At 39.5% G+C, this 27,964-nt stretch overlaps 1 protein-coding gene across 1 annotated transcript in view; it reads right to left on the bottom strand.

The window, feature by feature from the left end:
* Window positions 1-889: 889 nt before the first annotated feature.
* Window positions 890-27,964, bottom strand: part of LOC112103418 (cytosolic phospholipase A2) — a 100,646-nt gene continuing 73,571 nt past the window's right edge. The window contains exons 6-13 of the mRNA XM_026655743.1: window positions 26,911-27,048; window positions 26,464-26,556; window positions 22,753-22,824; window positions 19,971-20,213; window positions 13,010-13,194; window positions 5,942-6,137; window positions 5,534-5,691; window positions 890-1,199 (exon numbers count right to left, since the gene is read on the bottom strand). Of these exons, the coding sequence (XP_026511528.1) occupies window positions 1,068-1,199; window positions 5,534-5,691; window positions 5,942-6,137; window positions 13,010-13,194; window positions 19,971-20,213; window positions 22,753-22,824; window positions 26,464-26,556; window positions 26,911-27,048 (1,217 nt within the window). The 3' untranslated portion in view covers window positions 890-1,067. The remainder of the gene's footprint in view (window positions 1,200-5,533; window positions 5,692-5,941; window positions 6,138-13,009; window positions 13,195-19,970; window positions 20,214-22,752; window positions 22,825-26,463; window positions 26,557-26,910; window positions 27,049-27,964) is intronic.

The raw sequence follows: 27,964 nt of genomic DNA, 5'->3' as shown, positions 1-27,964 counted from the left end.
GGGGGGGGGGGGGGAGGAGGAACAAGGGCACAGCAGGCTCAGGGGATGGGGCGGGAAGGGTGGAGTGGGGGCAGGGCCTGTGGCAGAGCCAGAGGTTGAGCAGTGAGCAGCCCCTGGCACATTGGAAAGTTGGCACCTGTAGCTCCAGCCCCCAAGTCAGTGCCTATAAAAGGAGCCGCACATTAACTTTTGAAGAGCTGCATGTGGCTCCGGAGCCACAGGTTGGCCACCCTGATCTATTCCATCATTGCTACAAACTTGATATAAGGACTTGGAATTATTTGTATGTATGTGATCTATTAACCATTTATAACTCTCTTCTTTTATTATTAAATCTTTAGTTTGTTTACTAAAGATTGGTTGACAGCATGGTATTTGAGTGAGATTCATATTGACCTGGAGGTATGTGTCTGATCCTTTGGGATTAGAAAGAACCTCACATATAATGAAATGGGTTTTCAGTAACCCCTCACTGTATTAGACTTGGTTGTCTGGATGGGAGCCAAGGGCTGGAATGTTTACAGGGGATTGTGTTTGGCTTCTGGTTAACCAGTGTGGTATTACAAAAGCTGTTTTGTTACTGGTTTGATTAATCTAATTATAGAATAAACCACCAGTTTGGGGAATAGTCTGCTCCTGTTCCTTGCAGTCTGCCCTGCATGTAGCATTCTCAGTGTGGCCCTTCCAGGAACCCGGGCACAGTTGCCACTTTAACAAACATTTAAAATGGAAAATATTGAGAGAAAATATTCATGAAATTGGCAGATGTTTTACAAAAATAGGAGGATTTTGAACCAAATTACTTTGCATCCAAAGCATGCACAATTCTGTATTTTTTTTAAATAAAGAAATGGCCATTTATGCTGGAATTTTGTAAATGTTTGTAGATGCAAAACAAAAATGTAACAAAGTACAAATCACAGTGAAACATGAAATTTCACAAAAAATGCTTTCCTCAGTTTCGCATGGCCCCTTCACCTGAGCAATGGTGTGTTGTAATGCATGTCCAGATCCAGTTACATAGATTTAGCAAATTTCTTGAAGGAGTGGCACCTGCAGTACATATCCTATGTATGGTTAGTGCTTGGAGAGTTCTTGTTGAAGTATTTTCTTGCCTCAACATTGCTGAGGGACACAGAGCAGCGGGATGGATTCTGTCTTCTGTATTCAATGCTTTCCACTATTGCTTGCTTCATCACCTGTAAAACAGAGTCAAAGTTCAGGGCAAAGAATTGACACTGAAGGTGGTTCTTTAACTGATGGCAAAAAGCCATATCAGCTTGTACAACTGTTGCTCTTAATACCAGAAGCAAGCCAGTATTGCTTAGAAGAAAGGGCTTTAAAAACAAATAAACAGACCATATGTTGAAATTTTTGAAAAAAAGAACATCGTTCCTTCCCCCCACACACATACCTCCCCCAAGAAGAATCCTAACTACTTCTCAATCTCTTATGGTCAATCACTAGTTTGTTGGTTTTTTTAAATAGTAACCTCTGATAAAATATAGGTGACAACTGGAAGACTGGAGAATTTTGAAATGAGAAGGCTGTATAATATGGTAGCTTATTATGAATTATGATTTGTCCTAATACAGTCCTTTTATCATGGTAGCATCAACAATGTGCACTAAAAGACCTGACAAATAAACACTGGGGAAGTGTCTTATTTTGGGGCTCTATCCTGATAACTGACAATGAAAGAAGTTAGTGTGTCCTGAGTATAAAGTGAGGAACTATTTTGCCACAGTTTAATTCCTAGGTCATCCTGCCTTTACCCTCATTTTGGTCACACTAAAAGTCTCATAAGCCTTTGGTCCATGCAATGTGTCTACCCTTTGATCAAAAATACAACAATAAACCTAATGGCTGTGAGGACTTAACAGGGCCAACTAGTCAACGGAGGAATAGCCAGGATTGTCAGGAAAGAACCATAAAGTGGTGGCAGATTGCCCATCTCAATTTAAAAAGCAAATGAATGTCCATTTAAAGAGGTCATTTGCCAGGATATGCAAGAGTCTGGGAGGCAAAAAGGTCAGTTTTTTTTTTCCCTCTATAAATCACTGCAAACTCAAATATTCACTCTGCCAAAAAGGGAAGAGCACAAGAGCAGCAGCAGCAGCAGCAAAAAAAAGAGAGAAAGCTAAAATCATCTACTTTGGCTTGATTTCATACTCCATGGATCATCTAAAGAGAATGTCTGCACTACTACCTGAATTAGTTGAAGAACCTCATGAATTAGTCATGTAAACTTTTCTCATCTGCTGTTTCAATTCTGCTATGTAGACAATCTTGTTATGAAATAATGTTCCGTGCCTGCTATAGAAAATTATACAGCACAAAAGAGGAAGACTGTCTTTAAAAAATGTCTATGTTAAAAATCCTAATTCTTTGATGTTGAAAGTAGAAGGCAATATAGCCACTAGGTGGCATATTTTGATCATGTACTTATTACAAAGATCTGAAACTTGCAGCAGAAAAAATTTACAACTGTTGAGTGAAATCACTAGAACAAAAATATACTTGGGCCCTGATTCTGATCTTGTTTAAAGTAATGTAAATCAGGTGTAATGACTGAAGTAAATGGAGTTACACTGCAGTATATGAAATCAGAATTTGGTCCATATCTGATTTTGGGGTGTAAATCTAACTCTACAAGAATATTCAGATTTAATGGTAACATTAAATCATTAATATGACTTCTAACTGTTTTAAATTTTACTTTTATTTCTTTAGCTCAGACTTAAAAGCATTTAGTGATTACAGTTTCAGCAGAACAAATCAGTCTCTAGCAGACTGATTCTGAGCTCATTTACCAAAGAATTATTTAAGAATTATATATCTTATATAGCAACTTTCATCCATAGAACTCAGACCATTTTACAAAAATGGCAAATGTCATTATCCTCATTTTCAGATGAGGAAACAGAACCACAGAGTGGTGAAATCACTTGTTCAAAGTCACACAGCAAAGTAAGTAGCAGAGCTCAGAATACATCTCATAGATTAAGGCCAGAAGGGACCATCATGATCATTTAGTCTGACCTCCTGCACATTGCAGGCCACAGAACCTCGCCCACACACTCCTTTAATATACCCATAACCTCTGGCTGAGTTACTGAAGTCCCCAAATCATGATTTAAAGACTTCAAATTACAGAGACATCACCATTTACTTTGGTTTAAACCAGCAAGTAACTCGTGCCCCAAGCTGCAGAGGAAGGCAAAAAACCCTCAAGGCCTCTGCCAATCTGACCTGGGGGAAAATTCCTTCCAGACCCCAAACATGGCAGTCAGTTGGACCCTGAGCATTTCGGCAAGACCCAACAGTCATACACCTATAGAATTCTCTGTAGTAGCTCAGAGCCCTCCCCATCTAGTGTCCCATTACTGGCCATTGGAGATATTTGGTGCTAGCAGTCACAAATCAGCTACATGCCATTGCAGGTAGTCTCATCATACAATCCTCTCCATAAATTTATCAAGCTCAGTCTTGAAGCCAAATAGTTTTTTTGCCCTCACTGCTCCCTTGGAAGGCTGTTCCAGAACTTCACTCCTATTCCCCTAGGTCACTGAACCAAATGGCTTCACCTGGTTACCTGGGAGGAGCTCAGATATTGCAATAATGGAACAGTGAAAACAAAAAACAGATTAGATTAGAATATTAACCCAAATTGGAATGAACCCTGAACAAGCACAGGAACTCAGACATGAAAAGCATTATAGATTTCGTTACACTCTATCCAATTCTTCTGTTATGGCAGGAAACTACCAGTACATTAAAATAATCTTCATACACATATAAAATGAAATGCAGAACTACAAAACAGGGAATAACTGGCTAGGTAGTAATGCTGCTTAAAAGGATCTGGGGATTATAAACTCTGGAATAGGCTTCCAAGAGAGGCTGTGGAATCCCTGTCAGTAGAGGTTTTTAAGAACAGGTTGGACAAACACCTGTCAGGGATGGTCTAGGCCTCAGCACAGGGGGTGGACTTGATACCCTCTCAAGATCCCTTCCAACCCTATATTTCTATGGTTCTATAGCTCCTGAGACATTCTTTAGCTGTTTCTTTTTAATGGAAAATGTCTCTGTTATCTCAGCAGCATGATTACCTTGGAGCTTACACAGTTACAAGAAGAGATCATCATGTATGACTGTATTTACTGCAGCTCTGGAATTCCAGACTTTAAGACCAGATGCCAAAAGAAAGGGCAAAATTCTCCTCTCTGAATCTCACTGCCCATCTCATCCATCTCCTTCCGCATTTTATACAGGACCCCATCAGTATAGTATCTGAGCAGTTAAAATAGAAACAGCTACTTCTTTTCTCCCTCCCTTTCCAGTCTGCGGGGGAAATAACTCCACCAGTTCACAGTTTTTGTGTTTGTGTGTGCATTGCATGGAAGCATAAGTTCATAAAGAAAAAGAAAAAGCTATCCAGAAAAGCTTAATTGAACATTTTTCATTTAGGGCCTTACCCAACTCCCATTACGATCAATGTCAGTCTTTCCATTGACTTTAATGGGCTGTGAGCCAACCCTTAAAATTTGAAAATGTTGAGGTCAATTCCCTCATCTTGGTCCAGCTGCTTCAGAGTTCAAGTGAAATGAAGCATCCTGGTTGTGAAGGGTCCAGGGTGATCTCTCAGTGAACTAGGACCAAATCCCATGCAGGTGCTTTGAATATCAAGACAGAGATACCAGTCTGTATTCACTGGGGAGCCAGTACAGAAGGGAGCACTGATTGAAGTGTTACAGTGAGTCCAGAGTTGCTAGGCAGATGGGATGCTAGTTGTTTACTTACTGGAGCTTTTTCAGTGTGTGGCTTGCCACAAACATCATGTATTGCAATAAACAAGTTTGGAAGTAAAAATAAATGGATCACCAAGGCCTTGGACAGGTTTGTGTCTGGTACTAATGAATACAATCAGCCGCACATGGAAATTGGCATTTTTTGTCATCATGGCCATTCAGTCTCTTTCCAGAACCAAGATGCCATTAATAATGGGAGCCATAATGGAGAAGACAAGCTGTCCCCTCCCTCTCCTACCAATGTCACTTGGTCTTGTCAGTTGCCTTTATCAAGGTGCTGATTTGGCCAGTCACTGAGAAAGCTGGGAGATGGTGCCATTTATCTTCCCTGTTATAGGTAGTGTTCTACATTCAAATTGGTCTGTAGAGCTTCCATTGAGATCAATGGGATTCTGCACACAAATCAAGGGCAGTATAGGATCCTTAAAGGTTAACTGGCTTTGTTTTTTGAAAGTGAACTTTTCCATCTTACTAGTTGGGCTGTGCTTCCTTTGTGAATTGTGTAAAAAAGATTAATGCAAAACAGCATAGCTAACTGCATATAAAAATACATTTTTGTGCAAGTTTGCACTTTTCCGCACACAGGCAGAAAAAAAAAATCGAAGATTTTTAGCCAGTAAAGTTAGGGGGTTATTCTCATCTCTAGTTAATCCCATCGCTAAGTGGACTCCCGAAAGCACCTTTGAACTGGTGTAAATCAGACATTTTTACACTGTACTTACGTCTAAGTTATTCAGAGTGTTAAATTCCATTAGATCATGAAGCCTTTTGAAAGCTTCATTGGAATATTGGAAGTTGAAGGTAGAGAACGGAGTATTAGGATCATCAAAAATATCGAAGTCAGCAAAGTCCTTCTCTCTCTGAGTTTCTCTTGGAACACCTATAGAGACAACAAAAAACAGAGACAATATTTTATCATTTTGAAAAAATAAAAGGGAAAGTTTTAAGAGATGAAGTATAAATTATATAACAATAGCTTTTATATGGGGCTCTGGAAATTCATGGCAATTATGGAAAGATTTCTAGGTATTTCTGATAAAAAGTATTCACAATGTAACAACTGATTTATTAATTTACTGTTTCCAGGAACACCAAATTTTAGTGTCTTTTAGTGTCTATTACGAACACACCTGGAGCTTTGTATTCCCGGAAGTTGATGTTTGCCAGAACAAAGTGGATGATGGTTGGACAGTCTTTCTCTGTATCAGTATTCTTGGGTTTGAAAACATAGCACTCCTTCAGGCCCTCTCGATCAAACACATGTGGATCTATTTTTGGAAAAGGAAGGTTGTTCATTTTGGCCCATTTTTCAGCAAGCAAAATTTCCTAAAAAAGGAAGTAAAGTTTCAAAAGTTTACAAACAGCCATCACAGTTGGGGACTTTCTATTGAGGGTCACAGAGATAAACAAAGATAACCGATGATAGGAACAATCTTACAAACCATTGCTTTCTGACTGCAGCAGGAGTATTGGCATGAGTGAGGCGTTGCCAAATTGGGCTTGATATCTAAACACAAACAACTTTTGGTTTGAAGTGTAGGCTCTCCTTTAAAGATTGTTCAATCCCAAATCATTAAAGTGAAGTTCCACTCTTAAAAACAGGTCTCCAAATTAATTTTCTTATGCAACTCTGCTCCCCAGAGACTCATATCTGATGACTTTATTGATAAAAATACATTTTAAAAATGATTTTTTACCCCTGTAACTCTTGCAGGGCCAACCAAGGAGGAGCGAAATTGAATTCCACCTTCAGTATCATCATCAAAATTGTTTAAAACGCCAGTTACATCTGTGTGAACCCAGTGAAAATAATGGAGTTGCACAACTGCCATTGAAGACATTATTTGAAGACAATGGGGTTGCACAGCTGTAATTCAGGGCCTAATTTGGCCCGCACAACCTTTATTACTAGTGATAATTCACAAAAAGGGGAGCGCTCATCTTGACTCTCAGATTTCAGGATGAGTTTGCTTTGCTGACGGCTAAAAAAAACCCCACCCATAATTTTATTTTTAAGCTGGCCACCACTGCTATGGAAACCAAAGAGATTTAATCAACACTGATCCACAGATTCTGCTACATTTACAGAATTACTTCTCCAAGCAGAACTGCATTTTAAAATCATGCTACAGCCAGGATGGAAACCTGGAAAATAGTATGTTTTCTTCTCAGGACAGAGAAGTAAACAAAATCATTTGCAGACAATGACTCAAAAGCACATAATGTGGGCGAACTGTGGGAGGGTAGGGAAGATCAGTCTATATTTAACCATGTGTTATCTAAATATAATCAGAACAAAATAGGATTTTCCTTTGGGAAACCATTTTGAACACGCAAGAGACTAAAAGGCAGTGGGTATGAAATAATAATGGGTGAATATAGTCATTGTCTTCAGCTGGCAGATTTCACTATATTTTGGAGAGATAAGACATATTTCAAATCTATTGCAAACAAAGGGCAAATTCTGCACTGATGTGTGCTCTGCGAAAAGCAAGTCAATGGGACCTGCACAAAGTGTACACATCAGTGCAGAATTTGGCTCAGGTCCTTTTTGGCAGAGTGAAAGTGCCTAGCAGAAAACTACCATCTACAGATTATAGCTGTTTGCTAGGTAGAGGTATGTCAGTATTTCTGTCATACACTTCAGTGTTCAGAATTAATAGTTCAGTCTTTTAAGAGATCACTTTGAGACAAAACTTGATGCATTTCATTTTTGTTCTTTGCCAAGCTCCTAAATGGCTTTTAGAGTTTTTTGATGGAATTTATATGAAGGTCTAAAAGTGCAAGAAACCCTCTTGCTATTTTTAATAAATATCTTAATGTTGCTATATGCTACCTTCCAATCTGCATGCAAAATACCTACCAACAGACAGAAAGCTCAATGCACAAAGAGCAGTACAGGAGCAGGCACTTAAAACCTTGCACAGACAACACTATTGGGAAAACATAAAAATGAGAGAAAAGAAAAGATGTCTCAGTGGCGATGACCTTACAAGTCAATGATACTAGCTAATCAGGACAATGAACCCTATGCTCCCTTAATGACAAAAAATGGGTGAAATTTACAAGTGAATTTTGCCTAATTAAGCATTAGACTTCAGGATTCAGTCAATTAAGTCGAGGTGGGGTGTTTATGCAGGGAAGATCTAAGCAGCATCTTACAGGTACAGTTTGAGTTTTTTTAACCTACTATTGTTACAAATAGTACCTAATTACTGTAGTTGAAAGAGATTAGAGAGAAGTTCTCTATTTTTTCAGTTTGTTTACTCTTTGCAATTGTCTATAGCTCATATTACTGTTTCCCAACATAGTCAATGGTCAGTGTTGTTTGAGTGGCTCTTATACATGGCAGCAGAGGAGAGAGAAATCTTTCTTTTTTAATTGACAATGTGGTTGTAAAACCACAACAATTTTCAGTTGTTCTCCAAAACAGGTGTATTCCCTGACACTACTTTAAGCTCACTTTTAACAACTGACTAGGATTTCAAACTGATGGTGTCCCTTTAAGTATCCCATGAAAATTTCCTTGCTGTTATTGTTTTTCTGTTGGCTTTAACATTCCTGGAAGACATAAACCTTTCTCTGGTCATTTAGAGCTGTTTGCATGTTTTGTCTGTCTGCTTAGATTGTAAAGGCAATGGATCAGGCATTCCACTCTTGCCACTTAAGAAATAATAAATGTCATTTAACCTTTATTTTGCAGTGAGTACTTTAGTTTAGGTTGGATGGGACTATTCTTAGAAAATCTTAGATGAAACACGGGGCTTACTTTGACAATGGCACAACTGAAAAGTCTGCTTCACTTCCAACATATTGTATGATCAACTGTATTGCAGTGACTGAACAAAGATAAATCTCTACAAGACGATACAGAGACATTCCCTACGTCATATAATAGAGTTGCTCTATGAAGCTAGAGCATAGGAATTCTGGTTCATATTCCAGCTATTACATTCTTTCCAGCTGCTAATGTGTATGTGTTTAATCTTAAGAATTCTTACGTCAGCTACACAGCAACCACCTTCTTAAGTAGTTATAACATGCAATAGTTATAAACTTGGACCTTTCTCATGCTATTTCTAATACGATTGAGACTCTTGTGGTACAGTAAGATTGGTGTACACGTCTACCTCCCTTTTCCCAAACAAACTGTAGACTTCACCTAACTCCTACGTGAATACAAAGGACCTGACTCATGTATACTACAGCCACTTTACATCACTCTGGCAGAGTAAAAGGGCCTGAAAATGCATGTAGCAGTGTAAAGGAAGATCAGGGCCCAACAGTTCTCAAACTGCTATAATTTTCACTCTGCAACCCCATCTATCAGGCTGGGTCACTTTCCTGAAAGTACTTTCTAACAGAATATCTGATTCACTTTTGAATGACACCATGCAATCCATTTTGCAGACTTCCTCTTACCTAATCATCATTATTGTAACAGATATAGCAATTTCCTCCAAACTCTTTGGAAAATCTTACTGTATTAAATCTATGTATCATTGTGGCTCAGGGATTGTATGTAATTCCATAGGGGAGAGTAATGACAGCCCCTTCCCTGGAGCTAAGAACTTTGGGGGGGGGGGAAGGGGAGGAGGAATTAGGCAAATTTACTTAGGTTGTAACACCTCCAGAGAGATACCACAGACAAAGGATTTTTGGATAAATAGTGTGAGTTTAAACTGAATCACAACAGGACCATTTTTCTGGCCCAGCAAATAGAGAGGACCCCAATCTGCTGGGAACAGTTGGAAGCACTGACACTGACCAAAGCGCTTGTGGAGATAGGTGGTGATCTCTAGTTAGCTTATTAGCATACATGTAGGCTCTTTTATTGTTTATAATAAGTTTTCTCTGTAAAGCCTTTACCGCAAGAATAGATGTGCTTGCTTAGAAAAAAACGGTGTGGTAACTTAAAATGGTGGGCATTTACGCTGCTTATAGCCTCTGAGAAGAAGGTAAAGCAGCCTGCTGAGGCAGTCTGACTTGCTAGGGAATTCACAGGGCAGGCCTGTGCAGGAACTGTGCAGCCTAGAAATACCCTGGTCAAGAGGGAGAAAGAAGCAGCTTTCCATCACGATGGTCAGGGATGCAACCCTATGCTCTGAGTGTCCCTAGCCTTGGTTTGCCATAAGCTGGGAGTGGACGACTGGGGATGGATCATTCAGTGATTGCCTGTTCCTGTTCTGTTCATTTCCTCTAAAGCATTTGGCACTCGGAAGACAGGATACTGGAGTAGATGGACCATTGGTCTGACCCAGTATGGCCATTCTTATGCCCAAGAGAGGTGACAGCTGGGGAGCCAGAAGCTGCTAGAGCGGGTGCTCCTGCTAAACCACAGAGGGGGATATAGGTGCAGTTGCCCTGAACTGTGACAACGATCATTATCTATTTTTGAAGAATAGCCCCATTAATCCTGCAGGCACAGTGCCAAATTTTCATCTCAGTTAAACCCATTCAATGCTACTGAATTCACATCAGTGCACTAGATTTTACATTACAAGGGACAGGGACCCATGTTGGTGCAGTGTCAAGCATATGCTTGGTGCTCAATATATAACATTATATTAATAATTAATTAATAACATAATAAATGGAAATGACTTCCTCTTAGAGCTGGAGAAATTGTTAACTTTCGGATTATAAAGAAAACCTTCTTTCTGGCAGGGAGTTTCTGAAGAAGTCATAATGTCTGATCCACTTCTCAGCCTTTCCATTGAATTCACTGAGAGTCAGACCAGGTCCTCCGTGTCTAAACTAATGACAGAGAAATTCATTTGGTTTGAAAATCTCTTGTCTGGAAAGAAGTCAGAATGGAAAAAGGAAAGAGTGTTCTAAATCTCTATCACACGGTGCTGGATACTTTAAAAAACAACAACCGGAACTGCTCTGATGAAAAATCTCCAAGCCACGACAATTGGACTCCTAAAATTTCTAACCATTTCTTCATTTAAAGCCTTTGTGGCCAGTTACTGATCTGTAATCATACTTTTACATTTAGGGTAAAATGTTCAAAAGCGCTTAAGTGACTTCGGAGCCTAAGTCTCAATTTCAAAAGTGACTCAGGCACTGTCAGAGTCTAAATCTCATTGAAAGTTAATAATCCATAGCAGGATTTAGGTGTGGCAATCCAGTGGAATCCTCAGCCCCAAGTTAGGCACCTCTACTCCCTGTACAGTGCATGGGGAGAGCTAGGTGCCTCAGAGAGGGATTCACAGTAGTTAGCATGCTGAAAGGGGGAGCCATATAAGGTAGCCCATCGGAAATGCTGAGGAGAGGGGAGTGGCCTAGGCCCCACCCCTTAGAGGTAATTAAGCAACTAACTCCAGGCTGGATGAAGATGCCTATCTCCACTCGGCCTTCACAGCTGTAAACCTTCTCCTAGAGCAAGGCACCTAAACCCTTTCTCACAAAAAACAAGAGAGGGACAGGCAACGGCCTGGGCGCTCATCCTGGGATGTGGGAGATCTGGGTTCAAGTCCCTGCTCCAAATCAAGCAGAGTGGGGATTTGAAGTCTCCCACATCCCAGGTGAGAGCCCTTACCACTGGGCAACTGAGCTGGTACCTACGTACGTATGTGCACACGCACACTACCCTCCAGCCTCCTCAACCAGCTGCCCCTCCCGCCACCTCCTGATCAGTCAGCCTTGGCTTTCTTTTATGCAAAGTCTGATCGAGTGGGTATACTCTGAACAGGCCAACTGGACTTAATCCCTGCTGTAGACAGCACTAGATCAACAGAAGAGTTCATCTGTCGACCTGTCTGCTGCCTCTTGGGAAAGTGAATTACCTTTGTGGATAGGAAAACTTCTCCTGTCAGCATTGGTAGTGTCTACACTGAAGCGCTACAGCTGTGCTACTATAGCATTTCAAGTGTAGACAAGCCCTTAGGAGGCTAGGGAATTTAGGTGGTAGCTGAATGGAGATTTTGAGGATCTCAATATCACATAAATATCAGAACCAGCCTCTTGGTGCATCCAGCCCTAAGTATGTCAGTCACGTCTGAAAATAAGACAGGTACTTCTGAAAACATTACCGCTATTAACTATTTATTTATAACAACAACCTAGTAGTATTTAAACTAAGGTTAAGTTATGTTTACACTGCGCCACAGTGCAGACTATAGGAGTGTGAACTGCACAGCATGCACCAAAGTACTGCGATCTAATTGTCCCGTGTGGACATTGCTGTCATGAAGTAAAAAGTATCTAGGTCACGTTAGCACACTCCTGTTTGAAAGAGACTGCGTTAATGTGAACTAGGAATCTTTTTGTTTGCACCAGCTGCATCCATACATGGCAGTAAGATTGCAACACTTTGGTGTCCTCTGCAATTCACATCCCCATAGCCCACACTGTGGTTCAGTGTACACAAACCCTAAGTGTACTGATACACATTCCATAGATGATCTAATGAGTAGCTTATTATAGATAACAAAGGAGAAGATTTTTCACTTCTTACATTAAGAATTTATCCTTTTGTATTTTGTTTAACATGAGATACACATGACATCAAAAGAAGACTGAAGTAGCAGTTCAGATTTCTGGATGTTTGCTTATTGTAATTCTACTGTATTATGGAACTTCCATATGGTATTTTCTTCTATATTTGTGTCGTACTGATTTATTTTTATTATTATTAAATGTAAATAACTTATTTGCTTAATATTGATTTTTTTACAAGAGGAGACAACAGATCATGGCATGTAGTTTCAAAAAAAGATTTAAGGGACAAATTCTGCATGTCATTGTGCCTGCAAGGTTTCCAAAAAAATCAGGTGAGGAATTATGTCAAGTGACATTTTGTTGAGGGTCAAATCCCACTGACTTCCTCTTGGTAGTAGTCTCTTCTATTTCAGCGGAATTAATCTCCTGAGTAAAGTGAACAGAATTGGAGGCTGAGCAGAAAACTGTTGACATGAAAGTCAATTACTGCAGAGCTGGAGCCATGATGGCACCAAAGTAAGACTTTTTTAAAAAAGCCCTGTGAATGGAAGGGCCTGGAAGCCACACAAGAATGGAGTTTGCCACCAGCATGATGGGAGGATAAAAAGTATGGCCCAGCTTCTCAAAGATATGTAGGTGCATAATTTCCATTGAAATCAACTGGAGTTAGATGCCTAAATATCTTTGAGAATCTGGGCCTAACCACCTTAAAAATTATAACACAAACTGAAGGAATGGTCTGGTTTACTTACTTTGAAAGGAGGACTGGAGTCACTTGGCCTTGCAGAGAAATCAAAGGAGATTATGAGATCAACACCTCGCTGAGGTCTTAAGATAAGGGGGTATGGCAGGTTAAAGGTGAGCCCACTGTCCACTACATGAATCTTTTTACTCTTCACATCTAGTGGCTCATATATCCTCTCAAACTCATCAGGATCTAGGCAAAACAAAACAAAAAACAAATCCAAAAATCCCCAACAGTTAGTAATTGAATTGGTAAAGTACCCTTCTAAAGGATTGTAGAATCCCTCAGAGCTATGGATGACAATTGCATTAAGTAACTTAACTAAATGTAAGCCTAATGTGATCTACTATAAAGTAAGAAGTCTTAACAAAAAATGTGTGTGTGTATTAAAAATAATCACAATAAGATGACTTCCAAAGTGACAGGAATTAGACCCCCTAGGAACCCAAAGCAAATGGTTATCCAAATCCGATATCTGACTGCAAAATCATAAATGCTCACTGTATGTCCTTCGGTGCCAATCTCACAACCAAACACTGTGTCGACATCCTTTCAAGGTTCAAGTGTCTGAAATTAGACTTTAGGCATGAATTAACACATTACAATGTTGCTTGTCACATTGGTCAGAACCATAATATTGTTTTACAGAAAAAGTTGTCAAGTTAGAGTCCACAGGCCCAAAAGCATGCAGTGTTCCCTCCCTGATCTCAAAGCTCAATCTGTGTGTGGGAGGAGTTCGGGGGGGAAGAGAGGGAGATTTCTCCATGTCCATTTGCACCAACCCAGTCTCTGGATACTGCTAAACAATCCCTGTAGAGGTTGAATATTTTCTCCTAGGTCTTAAAGATATTTCTGAAGAATGATTTTTTTCCTTCATAATGTTCCTGATTGTACCACGTAACAGGACTTTTAATCATAAACCGCGGTTTGCTCCCAAAGTTAAGTTAAAGATGCTTGAAATTTTAATTTAAACAGCGATGTCTGCAGAGGGCACTGTAGTCCAAGGAATGATGAACGCTATGGCACCTGAGCGCTCAGATTATTTGTTTCTGTTGTCTCTCCCTCTAATACCTACCAATCCAGGGTAGCGTCCAGGTGCGGATGACCTGTGCTATACAGGAAGGCAGACTAGATGATCTAGTAGTCCCTTCTGGCCTTAAACTCTATGCCTCTGAGTTAAACAATCATGTATGCCCTACACAGATGACAGAGTAAATAGTCACCCTTGCAAAGGTATTTTCATGTGAGGAAAAATGAATGGGAAATGATTCTTACTCTAGTTCCTAAAAACCAGGTTGCCCCTTGCACTTCAGGTTCCATGAAGAAAATTTTGCCCATTAAACCTCAAATCAAGTACTTAGATTCTTTTCTCTTTACCCAAGTACAGATTCATCAAATGATGCACCAATTTCCTATTTTGTACCTGAATTTCTCAAGAGAAATCTCCCTCAGAGCAATATGTGACTGAGATGCAGAACTACTATTGAGACCTAACCAGACATCAGAACAATATTTCTCTATGCCTTATTAAAAAGCTACTCTTAACTTAAGTTACAGGCAAATAAATTTGGTTACATTATATGTTAATAACACCTTACATTACTGGAAGTGTAAAAACACAAAGATTTACTTTGTATGTATTTACATTTCTCTCAGCCTGGAAAATAAAAGTCAATTGTATCTGTTTTTCTTTTGTTTATACTGCAGCCAATTTACCTTTCCAGTTCTTACTGATATGATGATTGTGTTTCATTTGTGTTTGTTTTTTTATGAACAATTTGCTTTCACTAGAATTTTTTTAAAAAATTAAATCATTTCATCAATTTATAAAAGCTTTCTTTATTTAAATTTATGAAATTTTAATATGGGACCAAAATGGTTTAGTTAGTTTAGTTTTCTTTTTCAATTTATCACTGCTCCAAAATGCTAAGCAGAATAACACATTTGATTTCACAGATGATACTAGGATCTCCCATCTCCAGGATGAGAATAAATCAGTGGTGACACCACTTGTACTAACACTTGTTCTGTATTGTATTGAATAGCACTAATGGTGCTATTGTTTATATCTCCATCTATATCAGCAAAAGTAACAGCTGATAATGTTAAAATTGCTTCCTAATCTGCATCAACAATACAGGGAAAGAAGAAGGAGAGAATATGATCTCTGGTGCCAGGCAGGAGGAGCTGCCCTTTGTACCCCAGTACTGCACTCCCCCTAAGGGCTGGGTTAGGAACTGTTGGTTCATCTTGGGTTTGTAGGTTAAAGCAAGGGTGCCCAGGGTAACTGCTCTGTGCATTTCTGGCAGCCCTTGTAAGATATCCCGTGTTTTTCATCAGACTCTGAATGTTTATGGGAACTCCCCAAAGGTTAGCACCTGAAGGGCCTAATGCTTGGAACACCTATAGCACTTGCCCCCAAATGTGTGGCATACCCAGCATGCTACCAAACAGATTCGGAGAGTTTAAGTTCAGAAGGGACCATCAGATCATGTAGTCTGACCTCCTATATACCATAGGCCATTAAATTTCACCAACCTACCCCTGTACTGAGCCCAAACTAGGGGATTTATGTAGCACAGCACTCACAGTGACTCCATGAATTGGAGTCAATTACAGTATGTTATATGGATTTTTTGCCTCTCTCTCTAAAGCATCAGCATTGGCCACTGTTGCAGACAGGGTGCCAGGTGAGAAAGATCATGGGATTACTCAGTTATGGCTGGTCCAGGTTTTCTTTTTAAAAAAAGATACTAGTTTATATTCCTAGGAATTCTGCAAACTATTCTCTGTGAGATGTAGGATAAAAATGGAAGGATTTATTACATGTGAATTCATCAAAGAAAGATGCACCTCTCCTAAGATACTTTCTTATCAGGTGAAACCTTTTTTAACAGTAAAACATAAAGAACAGTCATAAATTAATAGAATCTGTGTGTGACCAGCACAGAGTGACTATCCGATATACAAGAATTTGATTTAGAAGAAAGAATGTTTCAAGTATAGCTTATAAAACATGTTCCCATTTTTTATTTCCAGATGCTCCTTGTCACGGCAAGCAATTTAAAGGAAAGTGAGGGAGTTGAAAAGGGCATTCACAACTGACATGCATCTACCATAAAATAGTTTCCATAAGTATTGAAATAAGGAAGCAAAGCATATGAGATAATTTTTCCCCATTGTTATTCAGTCGGAATTTTCTCGAGAGTGTTTTAAAGGGTGTTGGAATGTCAAAGACACAGAAATAGATCAACAGTGAGTCTATATATTAATTATTCAGGAGTTTTCAAGTAGATTTGAGGTTATTTCTTAAAAACAAAAAAAATTGTGGGCAAAAGTTAGATGGGAATTCTACTTAAAATAAAAGTAGACAGCTCGGGCCACACAGAAGGACTGGATTCAATAAAACTCCATCCAGCTGAGGAAGCATATGTATAAAAAATATATACAGATTAGATGCAGAAGTCAGTCTGGAGTTTTAATTGAATCAAAGCTCAAAGATTTTCAACAGCTGAAATTCTTAATGGAAAAATAAAAAGTGTCAGTGTGAGGACTTCCTGCTCCAAAGGATTAGAGCCAAACATTGGCCTGTTTGAAGTCAGTGGCAATAGTCCCAGGGATTGCCTGCAATAAGACTAGGATCTAGATCTGCGAAAACTGTTTGTTCTGAACAGGTAGCAGTTCCATGACCAGGTGTGAGCAGGGGTGTGTCCCCACCTAGCAGTTGAGAGTCTGTGGTGACAGTCTTATCTAGTGGTAGGAGATCAGGGAACCTGAGCCCATCCACATCACTGGGTTCCAACTCTAAGGCTTGGTCTACACTTACCCCCCAAGTCGAAGTAAGGTACGCAAATTCAGCTACGTGAATAACGTAGCTGAATTCGACATACCTTACTTCGAACTTACCGCGGTTCAGACGCGGTCCACACGCGGCAGGCAGGCTCCCCGTCGACTCCGCGGTACTCCTCTCGCCGAGCTGGAGTACCGCAGTCGACGGCGAGCACTTCCTGGTTCGATTTATCGCGTCCAGACCAGACGCGATAAATCGAACCAGGAAGTTCGATTTCCAGCCGCCGAACTAGCGGCTAAGTATAGACCAGCCCTAAGACCCTCATAAAGAAGGCTTCTGCTACTTGCGGTCCAGCTAACACACTCTCCTGGGTCTCTTCCTACTGCTCTGTCCTTCCTCAGGGTACGTTGTGGCTTGTGGTTGTCCCTTGCAACCCGACCCATGGGCCTCTGCAGGCGGGGGAGTCTCAGCTCCGTGCAGCAGTCCTCCTCCTGGGGATGCTCTCCTGGCATAACCCCTCCCTAATAAATCTATCAAATTTCACTGGGAAGAGAACTCCACAGTTTGGTTCACTTTCCCTAGGGAGATCTGTCTCTCTCCACCCACCACCCTGCTGTGCTGAGGAGACTCCCTTTTAAGCCTCTTCTCCAACCGGAGCATGCCCAGTATGCCTGCTGGGGCAGGGCTCCTCAGGCCCAAAGTTGTTCTTGCTCCCCTGTCTCTCCAGGTCATCAAGCTGAGTGGACTTTTGGCCTGCCTGGGAAAAGTGTCCCAAAGAGTGGACCTCTCTTCCCGGTTAAATTTGATGATTTGATTGAGCACAATACCACATAGAGCACCTGTCCTCAGCTCTGCTTACTCTCCTGTCTTGCCAGTCACTCCCCACTAAAGCTTACCTAGAAACAACTGCACAACGTAGCATTTGCAATCCTGCAAAGGGAAGCTAAAGAATGTTGCCTGGCTGTTCTCCCAACCCCACCACTCTTCTGGGCTTTATCAGGCCGATTTGGCTGGTATTTAACAACATAACCCCTGCATGCCATACAAGGGCGGGGAGGGAGGCAGAGAATCATATGATTCTCTCTTGAAAATCCCTTGTGATCTAATGTGATTATGGTGTCTTATGATGTATAGCGCTTTTATTCATGTTTATATGTATTTTATGATCATTGTGTATGTATAATACACTGCCCTGGATTCATGCATGTGGTCATGTCTCCTTCTAGTGGATGGTCCCATCTCCTGTATTTCCTTCTGCCAGCTGCTACTTTTAGCTGAAGCATTAGATGCCTGTACTTTCAATGGTGCAGGTCTTGAGTTCAATGCCCACTGATGACTTCAAGTATGCCTAAGTGCAGCGCTGGTTTTTTACATATACTATGACTTTATAAGTCTGTGAAGTGATCAATGTGAAAAGCACTATACAAATGTCAGCTCTGTTTTTTAAGTTGCCTTTATTTCTGGTCTGTTTAATGTTCCTATTAATAAACAAAAAGAAAACATATTGCTAATTCTGGTCAAATTATATTATTTTTAAAACCATGGATAATAGCAACATGGATAAAGGACATGAAAAATCATGTAATATTTTGAATTTATTTCAAAGGTTCCTTTGAAGCCACTTCTTTAGACTCCCAGGCTCTTGTACAAATATAGATAAATCCATCAGTAGTATCAAAAGTACACTACTGAATAATCCATCTTAGTACAGCCCCTCTGTTCCTAACCACTGAGGGCCCAGTTCTATTGATAGTTACTGTTGAACAAAGTGTAGGCGTTACTCATAATCATAAGCACTATGCTTGGTAGCTTGCAAGACTGGATTCTAATCTTGTAATTTGAGCAAATACTTAGAAATGCAAAAAAAAAATAAAGTCAACAGCAAAAAACTATTAGAACATGGCCAGGGAAACTCCAAATGACCCGTAGTCAAAAATTTTTCTCAAGTGGAGGCGGATCTCTGTCTATCTGAGGTTCAAATTTCAATCCAAATGAAAATCCTAGAGGTTGAGGGTTTGATTTTACATACTATGTGCCTTAAATATACTACATTTAATCAAAAGTTATTTTTTCCACAGATCTACTAAGCACTTTCCTGCCTGTTTTAGGCACTATAAATATTAAGATTACCCAGTTGTAAACACCTCTGAGCTGAAAAATAATATTTAGAAAGTGGAGCACAGACGGAAATTACTATAGAGCTGTTCAAAAGGATAGTTACATTAACAAATACACATTAGAGAGTCACTTTGTTACTTGAGCTTTTAAATGACATCTGGTATTTACAATTCCATAATGACAAATTCAAACTTCCCCTTCCTGCACACACATGGACTAGATATGAAGACATGTGGATGTGCCCAAAGGATCAATCATGCTGAGGTAGGGATTTTAATGAGGAGAAAGGTGTGTCTTAGTGGACTAGCAGAGTAAGGGTGTTCCACACTGGGGATAGTGTGGAGGAAACACCCAGATAGCTGGGAGAGAAGCAGAAAAATGGAGCAGCAAGACTGGAGGCAGAGGCTGATACTTTGAGATCTACAGATGAAAAATGCTATATAAGAACTAACTGTTATTGTTGCTGATCTACTATGAAAAATTCAATGAGTAGGGAAGGAACAGGATTTGTAGACGGGATTGAAGAGGGAGCACTAAGGAAAGAAAATGATGTTGATTGGCAAGACTCATTTCTGCCCCATGCTAATCAGAGAGGATGAAAAGAGCGTGATAGGATATTCCACATAGTCTTTTGTGAGTATTTCAAGAAAGCCAGGAAGTAGCCATGTACAAAAAACACTTTAGTCAACTCTACCAAGGAAAGAGCAACTCCTCCCCACCCTACAAGTAAGTATGTTGTTCTACCAGTTCTGACAGGAAGTCTTAGGGTGGGCATCATACAGAACCAACACATTGCACTTCTATGGAGTCAGTCCTGATTCTGCCAGGAGGCCTCGACTTGCCTCATATAGGAGTAACACATTGCGCTTCACAGCACCAGTCATACAAGGACCTCAACGTGCTTGTAAATATTCAAGATTGCCCCTGTGCAAATATGCTCTTGCTTTCAGAAGTGTTCAGCTGTAAGCATTCCAGTCTAATGACATGTTCCCACAATTGTAGCTCACAATTTATTCTTTCACTGACAGAAATGCAGTGCACAGATATTTTGTGAACTAACCTGCGACTGCCGTGTCCATTTCATCCTCTTCCACAGATTCCTGAGTACCCAGGCCTGCTAGAGGGGAGAGTGGGTACCATGTGTTGAGGTTCAAGCCCAGCATAAAGTTGTGTACTTTCCCAGCACGCCCTTCTCTGGTGTTGAAAAGGGAACTATCTCCCACCAAGGCCATTAGCATGCGTTGGACCCAGCTTTCTTGACTGCTACTTTGAAGTTCTTTTTCAGCCTCAAGATTTTCAGAGCCTGTGTGTAAAAAAATGACCAGCAGTGAAACAGTTAACATGAAAAGTGTCAAAATGAGGCTTCAGCTTCAAAACCCTACTGAAGCGAAAGGGAGCCTTCACATCTCTCCCAAGACCAAACCATGCCCTGCTCTCATGCACAGCTCAAGTAAATGGAGTTTGCGCAGAGCATTTAAGAGGAGCTGGAGGAATTCTCACTACTCAACTGTAGAGCATCCATCTAACTTCTTTGCTGCTTCTATAATAGCATGACTGTGGAGATGATAGAGTTCCTGCCACTGTGGGATGGGTGTGGATCCATGTAATAGCACATTCACTGGCCCCTCCAGTGCACCACCACCCCCCCCGCACCATGCCAGGCTCCTGTGTTCCAGGAAGATTCCTGCTGTATGGCCTAGGCCCTGCTAGGTGGAACCACGGTGGTGGTGCTGCATTTAGGGCCCCATGTGCTGGTGAAGGGGGATCAGCAGCATTTCACCTGTGTGAAAACTCAGGGCTGTATCTGTTCACACTCAGAGCTGTATCTTCATAGCCATAAGGAATATATAGATATACATAAGGATGTAGATATTGAGCTAAATCTTAAATTCTACAAATCTGCATAACAGAGAAACCTGAGCATTTAATAATTAAGTTACAAAAGTTTTTCTATGGATCTTGCTTTATTAAAAAATTATTGAATATCTAAATTTTGGGTCAAGATTGTTCTGATAACATCACCCAAGTAAACTAAAAATGCAATCAAAAGCATAGCACCTACATTAAAGTAACCTGATTTCCAAAAGTGATGAGCATCCATAGCTTCCATTCAAACCTGCAAAGGATCTTACTGCCTGTGGGGCATGACCTTGAGCTCTCCGAACTCCCACCAACTTCTGTAGGTGTTTTGAGTGTTCAAGGAATTTAGCATCAGGCCCGATGTTCCAAGTGTAGCATTCTCATTTTTCTCTTTAATCCACGGTTCACAATGAGCTGTTTTTCATTTAAATAGGGGCAGAGCAAGTGTCAAAAGAGTAGGAAGTCTGATCTGCAGGTCCTACTGCAGACTTATCCTGTGGAAGTGTGAGAATTATGGCAAGCCCCAGTGTTTACTGTCACAAATCAAGCTGTGTAAACCGCATACAGACATACAAGGCCGTAAATAATGATTGTTTTCTTTATGTTGGACACTATGACACTGAAGCAGGATATCTGCAAATAAATACTGAAATTGGTATCTCTCCCTCCCCATTATTTCAAGTCAAAGGAGAAGTGATGAGCTTCTTATTTGACTAGACCTCATTTTCAAAGGTTTTGTTTTCCTCCTGCCAGTGCTGGCACCATCATTAAAACCTAAAACAGTGCCTGTTAGTTTTGGGTGTCTCTATTTCTTCTACAAGAATCAACATCACCACTAACAACTATGATGTGGTGCGTGAAAGAATAAGGGATTTTAACATAAGAACAGCCATACTGGGTCAGACCAAAGGTCCACCTGGCCCAGTATCCTGTTTTCCAACAGTGGCCAATGCCAGGTGCTTCAGAGGGAATGAACAGAACAGGTAATCATCAAGAGATCCATCCCCTGTCGCCCATTCCCAGTTGAAAACATTTTCATATATAAAAATCAAGATAAACTATTTGGGCAAAATGGAAATAATGGTTAAAATTTCAAAAGTGCTTAAGTGACTTAGGATCCTAAATCCCATTTCCAAAAGTGACATATGCACTTAGAAGCCTGAGCCCCACTGCCTTTCAATTAGAATTATGCTCCTAAGTCTCTAAGTCACTTTTTCCAAAACACTAAAGTTCAATTTCCATATTTTACCCAATATGGTGGCCTTAGGTCCAGAATGGCAATACTGATGTCACTCACACAGGTATCTGGAAGCACCGGAAATGCTAATCAAAGATCGTAGACTCAGACTGAGCCACACTCAGTTGAACTTTAGATTAAGGGCCCTTTGAAATCAACAGGCATCTCTAGCTTACTGGGCTGATGACCAAGCCACAGACACTGGTGAACTTGCTAGCTCATCTACTTCAGTTTGCTGGGAAATACGGCTTGATGAGGTTACTGGCTCAACAACTCTCATGTTCTAGGCTTATGTCAAGATGTGGGCTTCTGTGAGGATCATTAGAGCAGCACTGCTGGCTTTCTGAGCTGATGTTAAGGCACAAGTCTCTGAGTGCTCATTTGTTTACCAGCTTGGGCTAGGCTGATATGAAGAGAAAAGCCTCTGTCAGGTCTCTTGCTCAGGTCTCTTGGCCTTACTAAGCTAAAGCCAAGGCATATACTTTTTTAAGGTTGCTGGCTCAAGCAGTAGAATTTTACCATTGGCATCAATGGGATCTACAAAGGACAATATTCATGGGTAAGTCAAACAGGATTTGGCCCATTTGGGGGGGGTATGTACATGACTGATAGCAACAAAGGTCCCTAAGTTGTCTTTTGCCATCACAATCACCTTGCTTTAGCTAGGCAAATCAACAGTATATATAGAAAAAGTGCAACAGGTATAGTAAGTAAAACATGCCCTGGACCATGGGGTTTTCCTTACCTTTTGGTCCCTGTGATTCATCTTCACTGTCTGAACTATCATTGCTCACAAGATGTTTTAGCCTAATATTTTCTGTTGAAAAAAATATACAATATCTTAAATTGTTAGATCTAAGCTTACTAGGAGATCAGAAAAGTGTCAAAGTGTATCATTGTATAGTACTTGTGATAGATAGGAAATGAAAACTAAGCAAGACAGCTGTAGGGACTCAAATAACATTTGGACACAACTTTGAAGAATCTATAGTGAGAGATCCTGGTTTGGAATTGTTGCAAAGTTCAGGATGGGTTTGCCCTTTTTCACAGGAATTCAGCATTATCCAACGGAATTCTCCTTTCAAGGCAGAAAATCCTCTGAAGAACAGGTGGCATTTTAAGGTGCAGTCCAGACATAAGCATGGGCAATGCACACTAACATCCATTGTGAATTACAACTACTTATACCAGGGTTGATTTCCCCAAGATTGTAAGCAAAATAACAAAACTAATGACTGTTTTGCAAGCCCACAAAATAAAACTACTTTAATAGAAAATAAGACTGACAACAAAGCCATATATTCTCCTCCGAATGTATGCCTTTAATTTGCGGTAATGGGAATGCTATGTGCATATCAAGTACCCCTCTACATTCTGGGAAATAAAAGAAAACAAGACAATTACATAACTTTAATACAAATCTATTTCATAGGGAAAAACAAAAAACCAGCAGTTAGGCCAAAGCAATTAACTTCAGTGGAGGAACAGGCATTTTACATTTCACATCATTAATCAACAGAATGAACACAAGGTACCTATTTGGCAAAAATCTATTTTCCATCAGGATAAGATCATTGTATCCAAAATAATCAAACTCAGCCTGAAACTGTAAATTACTTGGTGTTTTTCCAAAACCATAAAAGAATATTAAAAAAAAGGTAAAGGGTTTTTGAGAGCTGTGCAATTAAAGCAGCAATACATTCCACAGTCAGATCAAATAGCTCATAAAGGAGATTAATTTACGTGAAAACTATTTTCTAGTCAGCAAACTCTGTTTTCTTTAATAATTTCTGCTACTACATTTAAAGTAAACAACTATGTTTAAAATAATCAAGGAAAGCCTTTCTTGAAACAAATGGATTTTCAATTGTCATTGTCTTTAGTTATTTGACTTCAGCTGAATTATAAGAAAATCATTTTATAAACAGCCTAGTGTTGGAAAATCATCTTCAGCTGATACTGTGGGCAGTGTGTGTTGGAAGAAACAAGCTCACCAAGCTCCCACAATTCTGACTTCATCTGTTTCGGTGTAAAGATTTAAATTGGGATTTTCAAAGTAGGCACCCAACTGCTACTGAAGCTTTGGGAATTTGGTGCCTAACTCCTTTAGGGTCCTTTAAAAATTCCAGCCTTCCTCCCCAAGATAATTTATGATGTAAATAGTCTATACTAGAAATGTGAAAACAAGTAATAAGTAACTGAAGCCGAAAGAGGACTGTCTTCTCATAATTGTTTTGAATAGAATGGAATAAACCAATTGCCTCTGGCTAAAGAAAATCATCCATGTTATTTATGAAATAAACCAAATTTTTGTCATGGCAGGACAGAGTTCGTCTTGGGTAGAAAATTCTTTGTTTGGGATTGTCATTTATACCAAGTATATTATCCAATCAAGGATAAGACCAACTAAAACATTAGGCAAGTAGCAACATGCATTTCCAATACTTCTGCTAGCTCAAAACAGAAAGCTTGATTGAGAGAGATTCAGGTTAACAAAAGGCATGTGGAAATTAAATTTAAATGTGCTATACATATAACCCTATGTTGATTGTTTATGAGGACTAGTCCTTGTAGGATTAGATATTACACTGTAGAAATCTATACAGACACACAAGAGTTTCTGTCATTACATATTTTCTCCTTAGATATTTCCACTCTTGAAAACTAAATAGCTACTCATACACTACCTAAACTATTGTCAGTGCTAACAGTATGCAACAAAGACAAATGTTACAAATTCTTGGATGATGACAAAGAATATCTGACAAGACAAAAATTAACAACCGAAAAAAGAAACTATTGAAAGCCACAAATACAGATTTTGAATGTCAAAGATGTATTTTTTTAAGAAAAAGATATGAGAAATAGCTTATTTAATTCTCATGTTCAGTGTGGCTTATAGGTTTTGGGTAAAGTCCTGGTTCCACTGAACTCAGCTGAAGTTTTGTCATTGACTTTAATGGGCCAGGATTCCATCACATAAGTTTTATAGTTTTGCCACTATAATATATTCAGGTTTCATCACCCTTTCCATGGTAAACTCTCACTTTGAGGTATTTTGTATTTGTCTGTAAAAATTCTCACAAACAGGAAGCATCTCAAACCAAGAGCAAGGATTGTTTTAATGAAAAAAGTTGAAAAATATATTTGGAAGTATAAAAAATAGATATTATTTTTAAGGATTTTTTTCCAGAGAAAAGATCTCTTTAAAAATTCAAAGTGATGCCCTGTTCTAGTAAAGCAATTAAGTACAGGCATAACTTTAAACACATAAGTAAACTTTTATAGGGCTACTCGTGCTTAAACTTAAGTATCTGCTGAAGTGTTTTGCTGACTAATGCCTAAATTCCTATGTTTCAGTACCTCAAAAATTAACTCAGACAGATTATATTATTAACCAGATTATTTTTTCTTTATGCAGTGAGTTTTGTTGTTCATGAACTATACCAGGCAGAAAGCCCTGTAAGCTGAATTCTTCTATTTGCCACAAGACAGGAGCAGCATGACAAAGCTAGCTTCCCCATATTGTCCCAGCAATAGTCTCAACTACTAGACAGAAGGGATAGTGGAGTTTTTATGCACAGCCAACCCTCATCCACTCAACTCAGGCTATGGACACGGGTGCTGACTATTCTGGTTTATTTAGTGGTTAAAATGCATTTCATGAGCACCTATCCACAGTCTCTGGACACAGTACAGGAGTAAAAATCATTCCAATATCAAAAGCTTTTAGAAAACCCCAAACTAGCATTTTTGAAAGATGTACCTTACCACAACCATCAAGCTCCAACATTCTCCTCCCTACAATGATGTGGACACTTGTCCAGTAGAAAGTGAACGGAGACCACTAAACTAGTTTCACAGAAACTAAACTATCATCAGATGGTAAGAATTTAGGGCACCCTGGAATGGAATGGAACTGGCAACCAAAAGGTGAAAAGCTGCATTATCCCTTTATCAATTACATGAGCAGTCCCATCCTCAAAAGACATTTATTATAATTGCAGGTAGCCATAAGGGCAGGTTCGCAGCCTGTTGGCTCCTGAAGCTGACCACATCAATCAGAAAAAGCACTTTGGTGTATGTATATTTAAACCATCATGTTTTTAAAAAAATCTGTTTAAAGAATATTTATGTGCAAGACCTCTCCTCTTCCAATAGCCCTGACACAGGTCAAGTATGGTGCCTATTCAGACTACAAATAAATAAAAGTGGGGAAAGTATTGAAAAAGTAAGCCAATACTAATTCTCTTCCCCTGCCCTCCAAGTCCTTTGCTGGTGTCTATCAATGTAAATTGGTGAAAGGAAATTTCCCTGGCTTTTGACATGCAAGAAAAGCTTATCATAGTGTCGTACACCCACACACAGATCTAGAGTGATAGTGATGTTTGAGTTATTAATTCACTAAAATGTTAATACCAGTTGCTGGCTAATAGATTTGTTTTTGTTACATTACCTAATTCTTCCTCCATGGTGGGACCTTTATTATGAGAATTGGAAACTCCAAGTACTCTGTTAAATAATATAGAAAATGCACTGCCCCAGACGCCTGAAATGGGAAGAAAATGACTAAATCAATGGAAACTTGCAGAACAAAACATATATGAAATTATTTAAATAGCTAATTCTACTTTGAGAATGCATTGGAATAACACAAACAATGAGATTTTGGGACAGATTAGATCCTAAACGCAGATGTGCATCACATCATGAAATTCCCATCACTGAATATGGAACCATTCTTGTGGGTTCCCACCAGACTATTAAGATATGACTTTTCATATAGAGGTTATTCTTGTGTCAGACTGTTTCTGATTACAGAAAGACAAATTTAAAAGCACTGGAGAGAAGAGAATTGAAATGTCAGTTTTGTTTTATTTATTTATTTTAATCATTCACTTACCCATGAAGAAGTGCAGGGGGTTTTCTTCATGTTTTTTCACCACTGTTCCCATAAAAAATTTACTTCCAAACAAATCAGGAGGCATAAATGTGCCATACTTCGCCATACCAATCTCATATGGACTGAATTCCACCCAATCTGCATGCATTACATAAAAAAATTAGCTCACATTTTTCCTCTACACATAAATGCAGCATGAACAAAAACAATTCATCTGTAACATACACAAATGACTGGCACCTTTCTCCAAGAGGAAAGAAAAGCATACAAGGAAATATACTTGATGGTAAATTGTTCCCTGTTCATCTGCTATAAAATGCCGGAGATATATTTAAATTGAAAGTGTTTCTCCAGGACACATGTAATCTGGGTATGCCACTAGGTCAAGAACCCCTGGAAATGTCTTCCAAGTTATGCAGAAGTCAAAACTCCCTTGGACTTCAATGGGAGTTTTGATCCTGAAGTTGAGCTGGAAACCTCACCCATTCCTACCATAACAAAATTTGTTGAAAAAATTAGGCAGGCAGTGGCGGGGAGAGAGATAGTGAAACACGCTATACAACATCTGGGTTCCATCTCATGCATCAATGTGAATCACCAACACAAATCCCAACAGTGGCAGCGATCCTCAGAGATCGCTGGATATACAAAATTATGAGTTTCTCTCCATTATGAGTATACTGAAAATGTGAAGTATGGCGACGTGTAGAGCAGATGAAATTGTTTTAATTTGCACAAAGCTTTGAAGAGACTCCAGAAGTAAAATCTGGATTTCACCAGAGACTAAGACTTATAGTGAAATACAATTAGAACAGACAGGGTTGGGAGCCAGTTAAAAAGTTTACTAACAACAGAGGATGCAAAAACATTGTAACTATAATACAATTTCTTTTTTCTTTATAAAGTTTACATATACAAGGAGACTGTACATTTTGTGGCTTGTACAACACTTAATAAATGCATGGGGTAAAAATTTCAAAAGCACCTGAGTGACTTAGGAGCTTAAGTTCCATTTTCAAAAGTGACCTACACTATTCAAAATCTAAATCCCATT

The sequence above is a fragment of the Terrapene carolina genome, unplaced genomic scaffold (assembly GCF_002925995.2).
Source record: "Terrapene carolina triunguis isolate 2854851 unplaced genomic scaffold, T_m_triunguis-2.0 Scaffold211, whole genome shotgun sequence".
NCBI classification, from domain to species: Eukaryota; Metazoa; Chordata; order Testudines; family Emydidae; genus Terrapene; species Terrapene triunguis.
Note: the sequence above shows the minus strand (reverse complement) of the source record. Positions and strands in the feature narration are given on the sequence as shown.